General features: G+C 49.4%; 1 protein-coding gene, 1 long non-coding RNA gene and 1 pseudogene across 2 annotated transcripts in view; 1 reads left to right on the top strand and 2 right to left on the bottom strand.

Annotated features, from left to right (window-relative positions):
• The window catches only part of PDE6B (phosphodiesterase 6B), a 51,395-nt gene that overhangs the window by 15,322 nt on the left and 15,558 nt on the right, over positions 1-20,515 (bottom strand). Inside the window, exons 5-9 of the mRNA XM_003934610.4 lie at positions 4,110-4,250; positions 3,948-4,022; positions 1,901-1,965; positions 707-773; positions 417-464 (exon numbers count right to left, since the gene is read on the bottom strand). Coding sequence (XP_003934659.3) covers positions 417-464; positions 707-773; positions 1,901-1,965; positions 3,948-4,022; positions 4,110-4,250 — 396 coding nt within the window. The remainder of the gene's footprint in view (positions 1-416; positions 465-706; positions 774-1,900; positions 1,966-3,947; positions 4,023-4,109; positions 4,251-20,515) is intronic.
• LOC141583963 (uncharacterized) lies at positions 1,637-4,342 on the top strand. The gene is made up of 3 exons (XR_012516782.1): positions 1,637-1,740; positions 3,889-4,037; positions 4,131-4,342. It is a non-coding gene; the product is annotated as an uncharacterized LOC141583963 (long non-coding RNA).
• On the bottom strand, positions 12,640-13,597 carry LOC101042195 (density-regulated protein pseudogene; annotated as a pseudogene).

The following is a 20,515-nucleotide window of genomic DNA, read 5'->3' as shown; positions in this document are numbered from 1 at the left end:
GGGACTTTGAAGTTCATTTCTTCTTTCTTTCTTTTTTTTTTTGAAACAGAGTCTCGCTCTGTCTACCAGGCTGGAGTGCAGTGACGTGATCTTGGCTCACTGCGACCTCCACCTCCTGGGTTCAAGCAATTTTCCTGCCTCAGTCTCCCAAGTAGCTGAGATCACATCCAGCCAATTCTTTTTTGTATTTTTAGTAGAGACGGGGTTTCACCATGTTGGCCAGACTGGTCTCGAAATCCTGACCTCAGTGATCTGCCCGCCTTGGCCTCCCAAAGTACTGGGATTACAGGCATAAGCCACCACACTGGGTCAAGGTTGTTTCTCAAGTGGCAAAAACTAACTCACTTCATCATTTCTGCGTCTAAATGTTTTCTTTTGTAAGTAATTATAATTTCTACCAATGCATGGACAGATACCTGAAATTTGAACATTTCATCGGCGGAAGCATTCATGATGTTACAGATCTGAAAAGGGATCAGGAAAACGGTTTCATCCGAAGCAACTGAAAGTCTACAATATCTAGAGAGGCCTCTGCGGCCCTGGGGTGAGCTTCTATGCAGGCGCAGCAGAGCAGCTGGGGGCTTGCTGAGGTGCACGGAGGCTGGCCGAGGGGTGGGGGCAGGATGTGGCGGAGACAAGGACAAGCAAACGTCGCCACACCCAGCGAGGGCAAGGCCATGGGGGCTCCAGACAGCACGGGACTCACAAAGCCGCTTTCTGCCACGTAGGTTGGAAGGCCGCTGGCCAGTGCCCAGTGATCGGCTGGGGGTGTGCTGTGGGTAGAGAGCAGGGGTCAGATGGCCGAGTTGGGCTGGAAGTGTGCATGCAGGGGTCAGATGGGCTGGGTTGGGCTGGACGTGTGCGTGCAGGGGTCAGATAGGCTGGGCTAGGGTGGACGTGTGTGTGCAGGGGTGAGAGGGGCTGGGGCCGGGCTGACATGTGTGTGCAGGGGTCAGAGGGGCTGTATGTGTGTGTGCAGGGGTCAGATGGGCCAGGCTGGGCTAGACGTGTGTATGTAGGGGTCAGATGGACTGAGCATGTGTGCAGGGGTCTGCAGGAATCTGGGGATCAGGGGTCTGTAGGGTTTGGGGGTCAGATGGACTGAGCTCATGTGTGCAGAGGTCTGCAGGGTCTGGGGGTCTCTGGTGCACTGTACCATCCTCAGTGTTTACTCTCTTCTCTGAAGGTTGATGAGGCGAGAGAAGGCTGGGGAGCAGGTTGGAGGACAGCGGTGCTGCCTTCTCCCCTCCACGATGCTGTGCTAGGGCCCCTCCTTCTTGGGAACCCCTCCCTCTGGAGGCCATGTGGCTTCAGCCTGCCTTCCAGGACTCAGCACTGGTGTCTGCCAGGCCACCCTTTCCCCGACTTGTGCTCTGACCTGGCACCCGGATCCTGGTTCCTGCGTGGGGCCTGGGGTTGGAGTCCCGAAAGGCTTATGGGATCATAGGGCTGCTGGGCCATGCAGCGGTCCCTCCCTTGACTGAGTCCTGCCCTGGCCTCAGGACTGGAATCCCATCCTCTTCCAGCCCCAGGGGGTCAAGACTCGGCCTCCCAGCTGGAGGCTCCACTGTCTGGGTTGGGCTGGTGGAGCCAGGGGCAGATTCTGGTGGCCTCCACGCTCAATTGCCACAAATGGGGCCGCCTGGGCAGCTTGCCCAGTCCCCTGGACGTCCACTCTGGATGTCCACAGAGCCTCAGGCTCCTCAGCTGCCCACATCCTCCTAACTGTCTCCCAGAACAGTGAGTGGGCCTGTCTCACCCCCACTCCCCTATGCTCCTCGGCACATAGAGCACCACGGGCCAGGCCAGGCCAGACGGGCACTGCTGACTGCACCATGGGAAGCCCTGAGAGGACAGCCCCCTCCCCCAGGGATGCTTCTAGTAAAACCCTGACACTTACGGAATGACTTTGATGTCTTCTTTGCCATGGAGGATGTAGTCGATCACTTTGTAGAAGACAATTTCCTGAGAAACAAAACACACCTGTCAGGGGCAGCCTGGCCGAGCTCCAAGGGGCCCCCACCGACCCCACACAGCTCCACACAGCTCCACGCAGCTCCACAGAATTCCGAGGGGCACCTTGCTCCACACACACGCAGTTACACAGCCCCACACAGCTCCACACAGCCCCATGCAGCTCCACGCAGCTCCACACACACAGTTACACAGCTCCACACAGCTACACACACACACAGTTACACAGCTCCACACAGCGCCACACACACACAGTTAAATAGTTCCACACAGCTCCACACAGCTCCATGTAGCCCAACACAGCTCCACACAGCCCCACGCAGCTCCACACAGCTATGCACACACACAGTTCCACACAGCTCCATGCAGCTCCACACAGCTCCACACACAGAGTTACACAGCTCCACACACACACAGTTACATAGCTCCACACAGCTCCACACACACACAGTTACACAGCTCCACGCAGCTCCACGCAACTCCACGCAGCTCCGTACAGCCCCATGCAGGTCCACACAGCTCCGCACACACACAGTTACACAGCTCCACACAGCTCCACACACACACATTTACACATATCCACACAGCTCCGAGGGGCTCCCTACTTCACACACACAGTTACACAGCTCCACACAGCTCCACACACACACAGAGTTACACAGTTCCACACAGCTCCACACAGGTCCACACAGCTCCACACAGCTCCACACACACAGAGTTACACAGCTCCACACACACACATTTACACAGCTCCACACAGCTCTGAGGGGCACACACACACACACACACACACACACACGCACAGATACACATGCAGCTCCAAACAGCTCTGAGGGAATCCCACCCCACACACACGCAGCTACACACAGTTCCACACAACTCTGAGGGGGCTCACACACAGACACAGACACAGACACAGACACACACAGTGCACAGAGTTCCACACAGCTCCGAGGGGGCTCAGACACACACACACACACACACGCACGCACAGATACATACACACGCAGCTCCAAACAGCTCCGAGGGAATCCCTCCCCCCCCACACGCAGCTACACACAGTTCCACACAGCTCTGAGGGGCTCACACACACACACACACACACACACACATGCACAGACACATACACACACAGCTACACACAGTTCCACACAGCTCTGAGGGGCTCTCACACACACACACACACACACACACACACACATGCACAGACACATACACACGCAGCTCCAAACAGCTCCTAGGGAATCCGTCCCCCTACACACGCAGCTACACACAGTTTCACACAGCTCTGAGGGAGCTCACACACAGACACAGACACAGACACACACAGCGCACAGAGTTCCACACAGCTCCGAGGGGGCTCAGACACACACACACACACACACACACACAGAGCACACACAGTTCCACACAGCTCCGAGGGGCTCCCCCTCACACACATGCAGCTACATAGTTACACAGTCACACACATGCACATCCCCTATTCATGGCTGTGCATGTGCATACATGTGAGCAGATGTCTCCGCCGGGCACAGGTGTTTTACCCACAGCCATGCCCACACATGCACAGCCTCATGGAGCACACACATGCTGACTGCCACTAGCACTTACGGGGCACGCATCACACACCGTGGTTTAGATCTGTCTTCCCAGTCTGTGTCCCACGCAACCCCACACACAAATTGGGCCCTACTCACACACACGCACACGCATCCTGCACAAGAGGTCCCACGTGGGGAGATGGGGCAGCAGGAGCCCTGCGATCAGAGCCAACGTTGGCCCTCACTTGGGACCAGCCCTGGCCACCGCATCCCTGGAGTGCCTGGGGGAGATGATATACAGGCACCCAGGGGCTGGCCCGCCAGTTCCCACCTCCCCAAATCTGCCCCCATCCTTCCCTCTCCCGTCCTGGAGTTGGAGCCAAGGAAGCAGACGTGTGTGGGTGGGCCCTGGGCCCCTGCTCCGAGACTCACCCGGCCATCAGGCGTGCGTGGGCCCGAGTACGGCTGGGACTCCCCCATCAGCACAGGCCACACGTCAAAAAATTCCTGGGCAGAGAAGAGGCGCAGGTGAGGTGGTCCATGCGGGAGCTGGGCTGGGCTGGGCGGGGGGTCCCCAAGTGTCCGAGGCCTCACCTTCTCCTTGGTCATGTCCAGGAGGCCCACCGAATACCGCTCGCAGTTCAGGTAGGCCCGCACCGTGTAGAAGGCCTTGTGGAACTGCCTCTCGATGTCCGTCAGCTCCTCAAACACCTTGTTGGCTGACCACAGCAGCACCTGGCGGGAGGGGCACACCTGTGAGCCCGTGGCCACCCCACCCTCGCGTCTGTCTGGCCACAGCGGCACGGGCTCGATGTATGCCTGACACACACGTGTGCTCACGGATCTGACCACCTGCCCAGCTGCGGAGCCCAGCACGGACCCCGACGTGGTTCCATCGGAGCGTGTGGCGCCCAGCGCAGGGGAGCCTGGGAGCTGGCTGGCCTGTCGTTGCTCCGTTATGAGTGGAAGGCGAAAAGTGGAAGCCCTCACTCTGAGCTTGAGAGGCAAAAGTCCAACCAGCCCTTCCTCTGCCTGCTGCTCCAGAATCCCCACCATCAGGCTGTTGCTTCTGGACGCCAGGCCCTCCTCCGCCATGCGTCCCAGAGTGAGGCTTTGAGACGTCCTCCATGGGGTCCTGGGCAGCCCTGCGCAGCACGTCCCTTTGCACGGGCCCTGGCTGCTGGGTCAGCGCCGAAACCAGGCTCAGACTAACCCCGGGGCCCTCCTTGGGCCGCCCTTCTCTGCCTCCTTGGTCCAGGCCCACACCCAGGCCCCTCCAGGCCCCACCTCCTCACTCTGGAAGCGGCGCCAGCTCCCTTTCCTCCTGCCTGCGGGCTCCCTGGACGCCCTCTGAAGCTCCACCCCGGCACTCAGCTCATGGTGGGTCAGGACCAGGCTCTCCTGTTGCCAAGAGCAGTGATATATTAGTAGCTTTATTTCCCAACGCGTTCATTTTATCTTTTTCTTTTTTTAATTTGAGATGGAGTCTCACTCTGTCGCCCAGCTGGAGTGCAATGGCGCGATCTCAGCTCACTGCAACCTCTGCCTCCCAGGTTCAAGTGATTCTGTTGCCTCACTCTCCTGAGCAGCTGGGATGACAGGCACCCGCCACCACACCTGGCTAATTTTTGTATTTTTAGTAGAGACGGGGTTTTGCCATGTTGGTTGGCCTGGTCTCGAACTCCTGACTTCATGATCTGCCTGCCTTGGCCTCCCAAAGTGCTGGGATAACAGGCGTGAGCCACCACACCTGGCCTATTGCCTACTTTATCTTTAATTGAATAATGGTATGTATTTATGGGGTTCAGTGTGATGTTCTGATCTACGTATTTATTGCAGAAAGAGTCAGTAAAGCTAATCAACATATCCATCACCTCACCAACTTAATTTTTCGTGATAAGAACATTAAAAATCTATTTTTTAGCAATTTGGAAGTATATAATATGACCATCCTTTGGTGTCCTCAGGGAAACTGAGTCTAGGATGCCATCTGGTACCAAAATCTGAGAATGCTCAAGTCCCGGAGTGAAACAGCCTAGTGTTTGCTCAAAGGGTGCACACGCCCCCCGCACTCTAAACCATCTCTGAGGACCTCAGCACCCAGTGCGAGGCAGCGCCACGGAAATGTCTGTCCTGCTGTATTTCCTTACATCCATGTTGTTATTAACTCAAAACTGTTCCACATAATAAATCCCAGAAGCAGAACCGCACTCACGAGCGCCCTGTGCACTGCGGTTAGTGCCGCGGTGGCCACCATGCAGGGCGGCTGACACGAAGCCCACAGCTCCACCTGAGCGCTTTGCACCCTCTGACCAACGTCTCTGCTTTCTCCCTCTCTCTTCACCGCCTGGCTTCCCGCGGTGCCTTTCCATGCTGTTTCCATGAGATCAGGGTTTTCAGGTCCCACACTTGAGTGAGATCCTAGCTTATTTCTGCCGGCAGCATCCTTCAGGTCAGTGCTCTTCCCTGGCAAGGTCCTCGGTCCCAGCTCTGCTGTTCCGAGGGTACCTCCCGCCCTCCCTGCTGAGGCCCGGATCCCCAGCAGCCCCCGAGCAGCTGCCTCTGTCCCCACGGTGTCCAACACCTTTTCCTCCCTGAAACTTTTCCTCAACCCCACACAGGAACCATGTTTCTCCGGTGACCCTGACCCCTGCCTTCCGACCTTTGCCCTCTCTGGAGCCTACACTGACTCCTGCCTCACCAATGGGGGTGGACCCTCTTCCCTGGCCTCTGCACTCCCCTGTGCTGGCCCCAGTCACGGTCCCTGAGCTTCCCTGGCCACGGTCACAGTCATTGAGATGCCCAGACCACAGTCACAGTCACGGAGCCACCCTGGCCACAGTCACGGTCACGGAGCCACCCTGGCCACAGTTACGGTATTGGAGCTGTCCTGGCCATGGTCTCAGTCACAGTCACTGAGCTGCCCTGGCCACAGTCACAGTCAGGGAGCCGCCCTGGCCATGGTCACGGTCACGGAGCCGCCCTGGCCACAGTCACGATCATGGAGCAGCCCGGCCACAGTCACAGTCACGGAGCCGCCCTGGCCATGGTCACGGTCACGGAGTCGTCCTGGCCAGGGTCACAGTCACAGAGCCGGCCTGGTCCTGGTCATGGTCATGGAGCCACCCTGGCCACAGTCGAGATCGTGGAGCTGGTGCCGGTGCCATCCTCATCAGAAGCTCCCTACCTCCCTGGCCCTTCTCGCTATGTTCGGCCCCCCAGTGCTCCTGTGCCGATCAGGAGCTTTGGCCACTTGTGCAGAACTCAGCTCAGTGACTGGAGTTAGTGGGTTCAGACCAGGACTTAGGAACGTCCCCAGCCCCTGCCCCCCCCGTGACAGCCACTGCCGTTGACCTCGCCGCCCCAGTGAGGACAGACACTCAGTCCAAGGTGGTCCGAGCCCAGCCGCCCAGCCCTGAGGCCTCTGCCTTTCCTCTTTCTTGTTTTCATTTTTAATTTTCCGGTTAAAAGTCTGCTGGTGCACACAGCAATGGACTCCAGCGCGGCGGGCAGATTTTCACAGCCGGCTCAGGGAATTCCTGTGTGCCCCCATCAACACCCCTGCCCTCCGGAATGACTCTTCCAACCTCTGACTCGGCCTGCTCTGAAACTTCATCTATGCAGCCTCCCGACACCAGCCTTCCCACCTCCACAGCCTCCAGATGCTGGCCTCACCTCCACAGCCTCCCGATGCCGGCTTTCTCACCTCCACAGCCTCCACACGCCAGCCTTCCCGCCTCCACACGCCGGCCTTCCTGCCTCCACGGCCTCCACACGCCAGGCAGGGGCCACCGACACCCCTTGGAGGCCTAGTTGCTAGGATGGGCCATGTCCCTGCTGAAGCTGTAGCCCCAGGAGCCTGGTTTCTGCAGACATTTCTCTGCCTCCAGGCCCGGGGCCCTGACGTCTAAACCTAGTGTGTGTCTCGGCATCAGGGCCGAGGGCTTCCAGGAGCTGGTTGTTGAATCCTCAGGAATTCTGAGAGTAGTTGTTAAACATAGCCACTATCACACTTAAATCATGAAACTTATAAACTAGAATGTTATATTAAAAGTGAAGGCGCTAGACACCCAGGCTCATCCACCTTGCTGGTCATGGTGAGTCGCTTTTCCTGTGCTCAGAGGTTCACCATGGCAGAGGGGCTGCTGCGCCAGGGCGTTTCCCCCCAGCTCCATCTAGGCCGTCATGGTGGGGCCCTGAGCCATGGGAGCCATGAACTCCAGACAGGCTCTGCTGCTACCTGTGTGGACAGACCACGCCTGCCTCTCCTGGCTGCTGGGCTTGGAATGCCTCTGCTCGCTCACAGGATGCAAGAGTCAGACGTGCTGAGCTGAGGGTTCCCCTACTCCTCCCACGCCTGACCTGAGTGGGGGCACGTTCTCTGTCCTTGAACAAGCATCAGGTCCTGACTCCCACTGGCCCGGAGGTGGGAGCCGCAGCCCTGCAGCCACCGGCCCTTCACTCAGCTTTGCTGCAGCTCGGACGGCTGGGCCGTGGGAATTGCCCTGCTAAGCCAAAACCCAAGCTCTGCAGGGCCTAACCCATGGCTTCCCTGTGGCTCCTATTGGCTCTGACGGGAACGTCTGAGAGGCTTTTCTGAAAGGGAATGACAGGGGCCTCCAGCCCAGGAGGGTGCTGGGACAGAAGGTAATTCCTGACTCCGGAGCAGTGGGTAGTGAGGTCCCTGGACAGAGGGAGGGTGAGGGCCAGGGACTGTCTCCTGGACAGAGGGAGGGTGAGGCCTGGGGATTGTTCCCAGGACAGAGGGAGGGTGAGGCCTGGGGACTGTCTCCCTGGACAGAGGGAGGGTGAGGGCCCAGAGGCTGCTTTAATCCCAGTGCCCAGCTTTCCCTCCACAGCTTGAGGAGGAGGGAGACGAGGTCCAGGCATTGGGCAGACTGCGGGCGCCAGTCTTTGCTCATCATATACTTTTATTTTCAAAACGAGGTGGAGGCAGACCTGTGCCCCGTGCAAGTCAGGATTCCTAAAAATGCCGTGTGGAGGGGAAGGCCAGAAGCAGCGTTTCCTAGGATTGGGACTGTCCTGCATGGAGACCCGAAGGTCGTGTGTTAGAACCCACCTGGAGGCGGTCTACACACGCCTGTGAGAGGCTGGAATAGAGCCGGTCTGCACATGCCTGTAAGAGGCTGGAAACAAGGCCTTCCTAAGTGTTGGTAAGTCTCCTGCTGCCTGGTTTAGGGCTGGGCTGACCAGACAACAGAACGAGCAAAAATGCCTGACTCTTGGATCTTTTACTTTCTTTCTATTTTTTTTTTTTAGATGGAGTTTCACTCTTGTCGCCCAGATTGGAGTGCAGTGGTGAGATCTCCGCTCACTGTGACCTCTGCCTCCTGGGTTCAAGTGATTCTCCTGCCTCAACCTCCTCAGTGGCTGGGATCATGGCGCATGCACCATGCCCAGCTAATTTTTTGTATTTTTTTAGTAGAGACAGGGTTTCACCATGTTGGCCAGGCTGGTCCTGAATTCCTGGTTTCAGGTGAACTGCCTGCCTTGGCCTCCCAAAGCGCTAGGATTACAGGTGTGAGCCACCTCGCCTGGCCTGATCATAGTAATTTTAAATTCCCAGTCTGATAATTCCCCAAAAATAAAAAAACAAGGTAAAATTATAATGATGCATATGCTAAAGGCACTTCTAGAAAAAGGAGGCGGTGCACCTGAGTAGGTGGCAACCTAAGCCAAGAGACGGACGGCCCGGGAAGACCAAGACGTGCCGGAGAACAGGAAAAGCCAGATGAAGTGAAGGACGCTTCTGCCCATCAGAAGCTGCGCGTGTCTGAGGAAGGGGCACGGAGCGAAGACGCACCAGCAGAAATGCAGAAACGCAGAGGGAGCCCCGCGCGGCGGGCGCGGAGCAGACACGTACAGAAGGTTCGAGTGGACGGCGGGCGCCGGAGGAGCAGAGGAGCGAGCAGAAGACATGTTTGAAGTAAAAATGGCTGCGATTTCTCTAAGTTATCGACAGACACCAAACCACATGTCTGGGATGCTCAGTGACCGCCGAAAGAGACAAATGCCAAAAAAAAAAAAAAAAAAAAAAGGATCCTAAGGCACATCCTATTCCAACTACAGAAGATCAGGCTGAAAATCGAGGGAAGCTGGGGCTGGGGGAACGGCTGACCACGTGTGGTTGGATCAAGACGCTGGAAACACTCATCAGGAGCTGTGAAGCAGGAGGAGAGCGAGATGAAGCATTTGAAGTGTTGAGAGAAAAACCTGCTAACTTATCATTCTACGTCCTGTAAAATTATCCTTCAGAAGTGAAGAAGGAATAAAAACGTTCTCAGACCAACAGAAACTGAGGAAATGTGGTGCCAGTGACTTGCCCTGAAGGAAATATTCCTTGGAAAGAGGAAGAATGAACTAGGTCAGAAACTTGTACCTACGTGAAAAAAGGAAGAGAGAAAATAAATAAATGACAGGAAAGTAGCATATTTTATTTTTCTTGATTTCTCTATTAGATAACTATTTTTTCAAAGTAATAACAGTAACAGTATATTACATGATGCTATCACATGGTTAAGTAGAGCAAATGACAGAAACTTTGTAAGGGTGGCAGTGAGAACCTGTAGGTACATTGCGTGAGACAGCGACACTCTAAGTGACGTGGTATGAATCCTGTTTGGAAGAGGGCTTAGAGTAGTCATAAATGATTATTGCAAATTCTGCGGCAACGCTGAAATTTTTTAGAAAAAGAAGTATAACTGATAAGCTAAGAGAGGAGAGAGTGTGGGATAAGATGTTCGATTAAAACCAGAGAAGGCAGAAAGAAGGGATGATAAAAATAATAAGGAATAAGCACAACACAGAGAAAGCGGTTGAGAATACGATATATATTAATCCAACTAGATCAAGAATCACTTTAAATGTGAATAGCCTAACACACCACTGGACAGACTTTCAGAGCGGATAGAAAGAACTAAGACCTGACCCTGTATCTGCTGTCTATAAAAAACCCACTTTAATTGTAAAGACACACATAGTTTAAAAGCAAGGAGTGAAGAAATATATACTACGCTAACACCAGTCAAAAGATACTGTGGTAACTGTAGCTATATTAATTTAGACAAAGAGGACTTTAGAACAAGGCAAATTATTGGTGGAATGGACAACATGATAAAGAGGTTGTCTCTCTATGAAGACAAAAATCACGAATGTTCACGCATCTAATAACAAAGCATCAGAACACACGAAACAAAAGCCGATAGAACTGCGAGGAGAGACACGTCCACCACTCAGCTGGAGACTTACCTCCTTTCTGTCAGAATGAGCACGTCGGGCAGGCAGAGCAGCAGTAAGGACACCACTGTCCTTACTGAACGACACTGTCGGCCGGGCGCAGTGGTTCACGCCTGTGACCCCAGCACTGTGGGAGGCCAAGGCAGACAGATCATCGGAGGTCAGGGGTTCGAGACCAGCCTGGCCAACGTGGCAAAACTCTGTCTCTACTAAGCTGGGCATGGTGGTGCATACCTGTAGTCCCAGCTATTCAGGAGGCTGAGGCAGGAGAATCACCTGAATCCGCAAGGTGGAGGTTGCAGTGAGCTGAGATGGTACCACTGCACTCCAGCCTGGGCAACAGCGTGAGATCCGTCTCAAAATAAATAAATAAATAAATAAACAACACTGTTGTTCAACTGCACATAATCGACATCTATAGATTACCTCATCCAGCAACAGCATAATACACATTCTTCTGAAGGTCACATGGAGCATTCAGCAACATAAACCACGTTCTGCTCCATAAAACATATCTTAACAAAATTTTGAAAATAAAAATAACAAAAAATATGTTTGTTTTTTTCATTTTAAAATTTTACATCTTTATTACACATTTTCTAATACTTTATTTAAAAAAAGTACTCATTCAAGATTGTAATTTGCATGGCAGTAAAAAATGGTTTCATGGGTTCTAAGTTTCTTAAAAGTGTCCACAGGAATTTAAAACACCACAAGTCTTCTTTCCAATTTGCCGCACCTGACTTAAAGTTTAAATTCATCTAATGCATCTTTAAAATTGTCATTTTTCTCTTGTGAGAAAACACGTTTCAATTGCTATTTCCAGGACTACGTATTGAGCATGGGTGCACATCTTCAATTGGTTAGCATAATTTTACTCACATAATTTATAGGCAGAATAAGAACCTCTAGCCTCTCTGAATGACCTTCCACTCAGAACAATGATGATGATAAATGCCTGAAATTACGATGATAAATTTCTAAAATTAACGTCTGGGATGCCCCCACTTGACATTACCAAACTGGTTTCCAAGTAATCTTAGAAAACATGATTCTTTAAACATATGCGTAATATTCTACCACACAATGTACTATCACTTCTTTAACCATTTTCCAATTGTTCCTTTATAACATTTGCAATTTTTTATGATACATAATATTGTGATGAATACTTTCATCCATAAGTTTTATGCAAGGTTGATGATTTCTTCTAATGTCTTCTAATGTCAAAGAAGTGGCTTACTGATTCAAACAGTGCACACACATGGTTTTAAGGTTTTTAGTATACTTTACCAAATCATCTCCAGAATAGCTCGAACAACTCCTACCAACAGTATGTTATTGTGCCCACAGGGTGGACTTTGTAACAACAAAGCAAATTCAACCACAAATCTATTAGATTCTCACCCATCTCAAAACAATCACATCAAAGATGCAAGGAGACATATTACTGGTGAGGAAGCCAAGTTCAAACTCTTTTGAAAAGATCACCCAGCTTTAGATCTGTAAAATAATAAACAAAAATGCTCCCTGCAAAAAGTCTACTGGGTTTTCCAAAAAATAAAGTTAAAAAGAGAAAAAGAGAAAGTCACCTGGGTTCCATGGCTCACACCCAGATCTTTGGGAGGCCAAGGCGGGCAAATCACGAGGTTAGGAGTTTGAGATCAGCCTGGCCAACACAGTTAAACCCTGTCTCTACTAAAAATACCGAAAATTAGCCGGGTGTGGTGGTGGGTGCCTGTAATCCCAGCTACTTGGAAGGCGGAGGCAGGAGGATCGCTTCAACCTGGGAGGCGGAGGTTGCAGTGAGCTGAGATTGTGCCACTGCACTCTAGTTGGGCGACAGTAGAGACTCCATCTCAAGAAAAAAAAAAAAAGAAAGAGAAAGTCAGTACCAAATGACCAAAATTTTTTATTTGACTAAATTCTATTCATGTATGAGCATGACAGTCTTCCCTGTTTATTTGACTTTGGCAATAAAAAAAACAAGCAGCCTTGTACAGAACAGTAAAAATGCCAAGGACGAGGGCAGTTTACAGTTTCATTGTAGAATAAATAAATAAATAAATAAGTGTGTGTGTGTGTGTGTGTGTGTGTGTGTGTGTGTGTGTATTTTTTTAAGGCCTCTCTCCCTTTGGCCATATCAACTCTCAGTTCAGGCCATTAAATACAGATACATTTTCAAATTCACTTCACTTCTCCAAGATCTTCGACACTGTCGACACTGTCATCATCTACGTCTGGCCATTTTCCTGAATGACATCAATTATGTTATCTGTAAAGTCTGCCTGAATGATAATTTCATTCTCCCCTGTTACTGAGGCACCACAGGAGAATTTCTGAGCAAAAAAATCTTTGGCTTCTTTAAGATCAATTTCAAAAGTTGCAAGGCCACACACTCTTGCCACGTGTCTCTCTTTTGCTCTGGGAATGTTGGCTACAGTAATGTTTCGTGCACGTCTTCTTTTTTTGTTTTATTTGACCCCTTCTACCTCTCTTCTGTTTTTTCTTCTCCTCTTCTTCCCCTGCTGTTCCTTGACCTTCACTAATTCCAGTTTCTTGTTTGGGTGAATTTTTTACAGTAAGGTTTGCAAATTCATTTGGAAATTCTTCTCTAACCATTGTCTGCCATTAGAAACATCAGGCATATATTCACAGTACTCTTGGTAATGAAGAGACTCCACAATAAAGGACTCGAAGTGGGCAATCGGTATCTAACTTGGCACGGTTCCCCAGGTCTCCTTTGCAATCAGCCCCACTGGATTCAGAAATGTCAGCAGCCATTTCACAAACCCAGGCGGTGGCACAGGCCCCACCAGCTCCGCTCCTGCCACCATTGCCAGCTGAAGCAACCGAAAAATATGTTCCTACACCACAGTGCACTTAAACTAGAAATCAACAACAGAAATATAGCTGAAAAATTCAAAATGGATTTAACAACACTCTTCTAAATAACAGATGGGCCAGAGTCCCAAGAGACCTTTTAAAAGATTTTGAACTGAATAAGAATAAAAATAGGCAACCTATCAGAATTTGTCAGGTTCAGGGAAAGCAGTGCTTGGAGGGAAATTTATTGTACTGAATGCACATATTAAAAAAGAAGAAACGCCGGGCGCGGTGGCTCAAGCCTGTAATCCCAGCACTTTGGGAGTCCGAGGCGGGTGGATCACGAGGTCGAGAGATCGAGACCATCCTGGTCAACATGGTGAAACCCCGTCTCTACTAAAAATACAAAAAAATTAGCTAGGCATGGTGGCGCATGCCTGTAATCCCAGCTACTCAGGAGGCTGAGGCAGGAGAATTGCCTGAACCCAGGAGGCGGAGGTTGCGGTGAGCCAAGATCATACCATTGCACTCCAGCCTGGGGAACAAGAGTGAAGCTCCATCTCAAAAAAAAAAAAAAAAAAAAAGAAGAAGAAGAAGAAAGATCTAAATCAATACTCAAAGCTTAAGAAAGTAGAAAAAGAAGATCAAATTAAGCCCAGAGCAAGCAGAAGAAAATAAATAATAAATATTGTGACAAGTCTTTGCCTCAAAATTCGATTTTAACTTAGATGAAATAGACTGATTACTAGAAAGACACAAACTACCAAGACTCACACCAGGAGAAGTAGAAGAATCTGAAGAGTTCTCTGAGTATTCAAGAAATTGAATCAATAATTAATAGTCATCCAAAAAGAAAGCACTAGTCCCTGATGGTTTCACTGGTGAATCTGACCAAACATTTAGGAAACTTTCATCAATTCACTACAATCTCTTCCAAAAAGTAGAAGTAGAGGGAACACTCTTATTCAATGAGGTAGAAATTACCTTAATGATGAAACCAGATAAAGACATTATAAGAAAGAAAAACTACAGGCCAATATAGCTCATGAATACGATGCAAAAATTCTTAAGAAAACATGGTAAGACCAATCTAACAATGTAAGAAAATAATCATTGCACTCCATGACCAGGTGGCTTTTACCACAGGTGTGCAAAGCTCCTTCAAATTTTGAAAAAAAAACACAGGATGTTATCAATCAATGCAGAAAAAATATTTGACAAATCCAACACTCACTGAGAATAAAAACATGGCTGGGTGCAGCAGCTCATGCCTGTAATCCCAGAAGTTTGGGAGGCTGACGTGGATGCATCACCTGAGGTTAGGAGTTCAAGACCAGTCTGGCCAACATAGTGAAACCCAGGCTCTACTAAAAATACAAAAATTAGCTGGGCATGGTGGTGGGTGCCTGTAATCCCAGATACTCAAGGAGCTGAAGCAACAGAATCACTTGAACCTCGGGGCAGAGGTTGCAGTGCATTAGGGTTATGCCACTGCTCTTCAGCCTGGGCAGCAGAGCAAGACTCCATCAAAAAACAAAACAAGACAAAAACACTTAGCAAACTAGAAATAGAGGGAACTTCCATAATTAGATTTTTTTTTTTTTTTTTTGAGACGGAGTTTCGCTCTTGTTACCCAGGCTGGAGTGCAATGGCGCGATCTCGGCTCACCGCAACCTCCGCCTCCTGGGTTCAGGCAATTCTCCTGCCTCAGCCTCCTGAGTAGCTGGGATTACAGGCACGCACCACCATGCCCAGCTAATTTTTTGTATTTTTAGTAGAGACAGGGTTTCACCATGTTGACCGGGATGGCCTCGATCTCTTGACCTCGTGATCCACCCGCCTCGGCCTCCCAAAGTGCTGGGATTACAGGCTTGAGCCACCGCGCCCGGCCCATAATTAGATTTTTAAAATTCAACAAAACCCTAGAGCTAATGGCATTCCCTTTTTTGACTTTTTTAAAAAATTGTATTTTATTGCATTTTAGGTTTTGGGGTACATGTGAAGAACATGTAAGATTGTTGCATAGGTACCTACATGGCAGTGTGGTTTGCCGCCTTCCTCCCCATCACCTATATTTGGCATTTCTCCCCATGTTATCTCTCCCCAACTCCCCAACCCCCGCTGACCCTCCCCTAGTTCCCCCCTGCAGACCCCAGTGTGTGATGCTCCCCTCCCTGTGTCCATGTGTTCTCATTGTTCAGTACCCACCTATGAGTGAGAACATGCGGTGTTTGATTTTCTGTTCTTGTGTCAGTTTGCTGAGAATGATGTTTCCAGGTTCATCCATGTCCCTAAAAAGGACACAAACTCATCGTTTTTTATGGCTGCATAATATTCCATGGTGTCTATTTGTCACATTTTCCCTGTCCAGTCTATCATCGATGGACATTTGGGTTGGTTCCAAGTCTTTGCTATTGTAAACAATGCTGTAACGAACATTTGTGTGCATGTGTCCTTATAATAGAACGCTTTATAATCCTTTGGATATATACCCAGTAATGGGATTGCTGGGTCAAATGGAATTTCTATGTCTAGGTCCTTGAGGAATCGCCACACTGTCTTCCACAATGGTTGAACTAATTTACACTCCCGCCAACAGTGTAAAAGTGTTCCTATTTCTACACATCCTCTCCAGCCTCTGTTGTCTCCAGAATTTTTTTTTTTTTTTGAGACGGAGTTTCGCTCTTGTTACCCAGGCTGGAGTGCAATGGCGTGATCTCGGCTCACCGCAACCTCCGTCTCCTGGGTTCAAGCAATTCTCCTGCCTCAGCCTCCTGAGTAGCTGAGACTACAGGCACGTGCCACCATGCCCAGCTAATTTTTTTTTTTTTTTTTTTTTGTATTTTTAGTAGAGACGGGGTTTCACCATGTTGACCAGGATGGTCTCGATCTCTTGACCTTGTGATCCACCCATCTCGGCCTCCCAAAGTGCTGGGATTATAGGCGTGAGCCACCGCGCCCGGCCGTCTCCAGATTTTTTAATGATCTCCATTCTAACTGGCATGAGATAGTATCTCAGTGTGGTTTTGATTTGCATTTCTCTAATGACCAGTGATGATGAGCATTTTTTCCTATGTTTGTTGGCCTCATATACGTCTTCTTTTGTAAAGTGTCTGTTCATATCCTTTGCCACTTTTGAATGGTTTTTTTTTTTTCTTGTAAATCTGTTTTAGTTCTTTGTAGATTCTGGATATCAGCCCTTTATCAGATGGGTAGATTGCAAAACTTTTTTCCCATTCTATTGGTTGCTGATTCACTCTAATGACTGTTTCTTTTGCCGTGCAGAAGCTCTGGAGTTTTATTAGGTCCCATTTGTCTATTTTGGCTTTTGATGCCAATGCTTTTGGTGTTTTGGTAATGAGGTCCTTGCCTACGCCTATGTCCTGAATGGTTTTGCCTAGATTTTATTCTACGGTTTTTATGGTGTTAGGTCTTATGTTTAAGTCTTTAATCCATTTGGAGTTAATTTTAGTGTAAGGTGTCAGGAAGGGGTCCAATTTCTGCCTTCTGCACATGGCTAGCCAGTTTTCCCAACACCATTTATTAAACAGGGAATCCTTTCCCCATTGCTTGTTTTTGTCAGATTTGTCAAAGATCAGATGGTTGTAGATGTGTGGTGTTGCCTCTGAGGCCTCTGTTCTGTTCCATTTGTCTATATCTCTGTTTTGGTACCAGTACCATGCTGTTTTGATTACTGTAGCCTTGTAGTATAGTTTGAAGTCAGGTAGTGTGATGCCTCCTGCTTTGTTCTTTTTGCTTAGAATTGACTTGGCTATGCAGGCTCTCTTTTGGTTCCATATGAAGTTTGAGGTGTTTTTTCCCAGTTCTGTGAAGAAGGTCATTGGTAGCTCGATGGGGATAGCGTTGAATCTGTAAATTACTTTGGGTAGTATGGCCATTTTCATGATAGTGATTCTTCCTAACCATGAACATGGAATGTTTCTCCATCTGTTTGTGTCCTCTCTTATTTCATTGAGCAATGGCTTGTAGTTCTCCTTGAAGAGGTCCTTTACGTTTCTTGTTAGTTGTATTCCTAGGTATTTTATTTTCTTTGTAGCAATTGTGAATAGCAGTTCGTTCTTGATGTGGCTCTCTTTAAGTCTGTTATTGGTGTATAGGAATGTTTGTGATATTTGCACATTGATTTTGTATCCTGAGACTTTGCTGAAGTTGCTTATCACTTTCAGGAGATTTTGGGCTGAGATAATGGGGTCTTCTAATATATAGTCTTGTCGTCTACAAATAGAGACAATTTGACTTCCTCCTTTCCTAATTGAATACCCTTTATTTCTTTTTCTTGCCTGATAGCTCTGGCTAGAACTTCCAATACTATGTTGAATAGGAGTGGTGAGAGAGGGCATCCTTGTCTAGTGCCACATTTCAAAGGCAATGCTTCCAGTTTTTGCCCATTCAGTATGATATTGGCTGTGGGTTTGTCTTTTTTTTTTTTTTTATGAGAGGGAGTTTCGCTCTTGTTACCCAGGCTGGAGTGCAATGGCGCGATCTCGGCTCACTGCAACCTCCGCCTCCTGGGTTCAGGCAATTTTCCTGCCTCAGTCTCCTGAGTAGCTGGGATTACAGGCACGCGCCACCATGCCCAGCTAATTTTTTGTATTTTTGGTAGAGACGGGGTTTCACCATGTTGACCAGGATGGTCTCGATCTCTTGACCTCGTGGTCCACCCGCCTCAGCCTCCCAAAGTGCTGGGATTACAGGCTTGAGCCACCGCACCCGGCCGGTTTGTCTTTTTTTGAGAGAGTGTCTGTGCCCCGGTTGGAGTGCAGTGGCGATTGCTGGGATTGCTGGCACACACCACCATGCCCTGATAACTTTCTCTGCATTTTTTTTGTGGAGATGGTGTTTCACCATGTTGCCCAGGCTGGTCTCAAACTCCTGGGCTCAAGCTATCTGTCTGCCTCAGCCTCCCATACTGCTGGGATTACAGGCATGAGCCACCGTGCTGGGCGATGTCATTCTTAATGGTGAGAAAGTGGATGCTTTCTGCTAAGATTGGGAATAAGGCAAAGATGTCTCCCTCCTCTCCCCACTCACATTCAACATTGTACTCAAAGTCCTAGCTAGTGCAACAAGACAAGAAAAAGAATACAATGTATACAGATTAAGAAGGAAGAAATGAAATTATCTTTGCCTGCAGATGACATGATTTTCTAGGTAAAAACACCAAGTAATCAGTAAAAAACTTCTGGAAGTAGTAATGAACATAGCAAGGCATCTTGCTTATAGGGTGAGAAACACAGCTAGCCAGGAGGAGAACCCTTCCCAGAAACAGAGCTGTATTTTTTTTAGCAAAGACAGGTTTCACCATGTTGGCCGGGCTGGTCTCGAACTCCTGATCTCAGGTGACCCACCTTCATTGGCCTCCCAAAGTGCTGGGATTATAGGCCTGAACCACTGCACCTGGCCAGATTTTACCTTCTAACTGGTGGCAGGAAGCCCCAGATAAGGAAGGAAACTACAGGTGAGGGGCACAGGCCACCAGAGCAGAGGGTGGGCCGTGGGGTGGGGGAGGGTGGTGCAGGGAGGTTGGGTGCTAGGACCCACTGGGACAGTGCCCTGGCAAAGGGACTCTGGGCAGTTGTGGTCCTGGTGCAGTGAGGACCAGGGTGGATGGGGAGCAGTGGGGAGGGGCAGGTGCTGTAGGGACCCCCAGGAACAGACCTCAGTTTAAAAGTGTGGCCCTGATGGCTATGCATAGGGCTGCAGTCACAGCCTCATGGGTCCTGCAGGAGCCTGGACCCTGGACCCTGGGTGGCCTGCCCCCACTGCACAGCCCAATAGACCTCGGTTTAAAAGTGTGGATCTGACGGTACTTGGCAGGCCTCCTGGACATAACCAAGGAGAAGGTGAGGCCTCAGGCACTCAGGGACCCCCTGCTCAGCCAGGCCAGGCTCCTGGGCTAACCACTGCACCCTCACTGTTCTCTGCCCAGGAAACAAAGTTAACATACAGAGGTCAATTGCTTTGCTTTATAACAGCAATAGCAATTGGAATTTGAAATTAAGAACCCAATATCACCTACATTACCATGGAAAAATTAACTACTTAGGTACAAATCTAAGAAAATTAGGGATCTATATGCAAAAACTGCAAAATTCTGATGAAAGAGATCAAAGATCTAAATAAATGAAGAGATATTCTATGTTTACTGATGGGAAGACACATTATTTCTAAGACGGCAATTCTTCCCACCTTGATCTAGATTTTTTTTTTTTGAGGCGAGAGTTTCACTCTTATTGCCCAGGCTGGAGTGAAATGGTGTGATCTCAGCTCACTGCAACCTCCGTCTCCCAGGTTCAAGCAATTCTCCTGCCTCAGCCTCCTGAGTAGCTGGGACTACTGGCTTGCGCTACCACGACAGGCGAATTTTTTTTTGTATTTTTGGTAGAGATGACATTTCACCATGTTGGCCAGGCTCGTCTTGAACACCTGACCTCAGATGATCTACCCACCTCTGCCTCCCTAAGTGGTGGGATTACAGGTGTGAGCCACTGAGGCCAGTTGATCTACAGATTCAATACAGTCTCAATTACAATACCAGTAAGCTATTTTGTGGATATTGACAAACTGCCTCTAAAGTTTATGTGGAAAGGCAACAAACCCAGGATAGCTAGCACAATACTGCAAGAGAAAGACAATTAGAGAGCTGACATTCCCAATTTCAAGACTTACTCTAAACCTACAGTGATCAAGTCTGGTATTGTGGAAGAAAGAATGCGTACATCAGTGGTACAGAATAGAGAGCCCAGGAATAGATTCAGACCAATAGAGCCAGTTAATCTTTGACAAAAGAGCAAAAGCAACACAATAGAGAGAAGGTAGCCTTTTCAACAAATGGTGCTGGATCAACTGGACTTCCACAGCCAAAAAAAAAAAAAAATTAATCTAGATGCAACTTA

Source organism: Saimiri boliviensis, chromosome 3, assembly GCF_048565385.1.
Source record: "Saimiri boliviensis isolate mSaiBol1 chromosome 3, mSaiBol1.pri, whole genome shotgun sequence".
Lineage (NCBI taxonomy): Eukaryota > Metazoa > Chordata > Mammalia > Primates > Cebidae > Saimiri > Saimiri boliviensis.
This window is presented reverse-complemented; position numbering and strand designations above follow the sequence as displayed.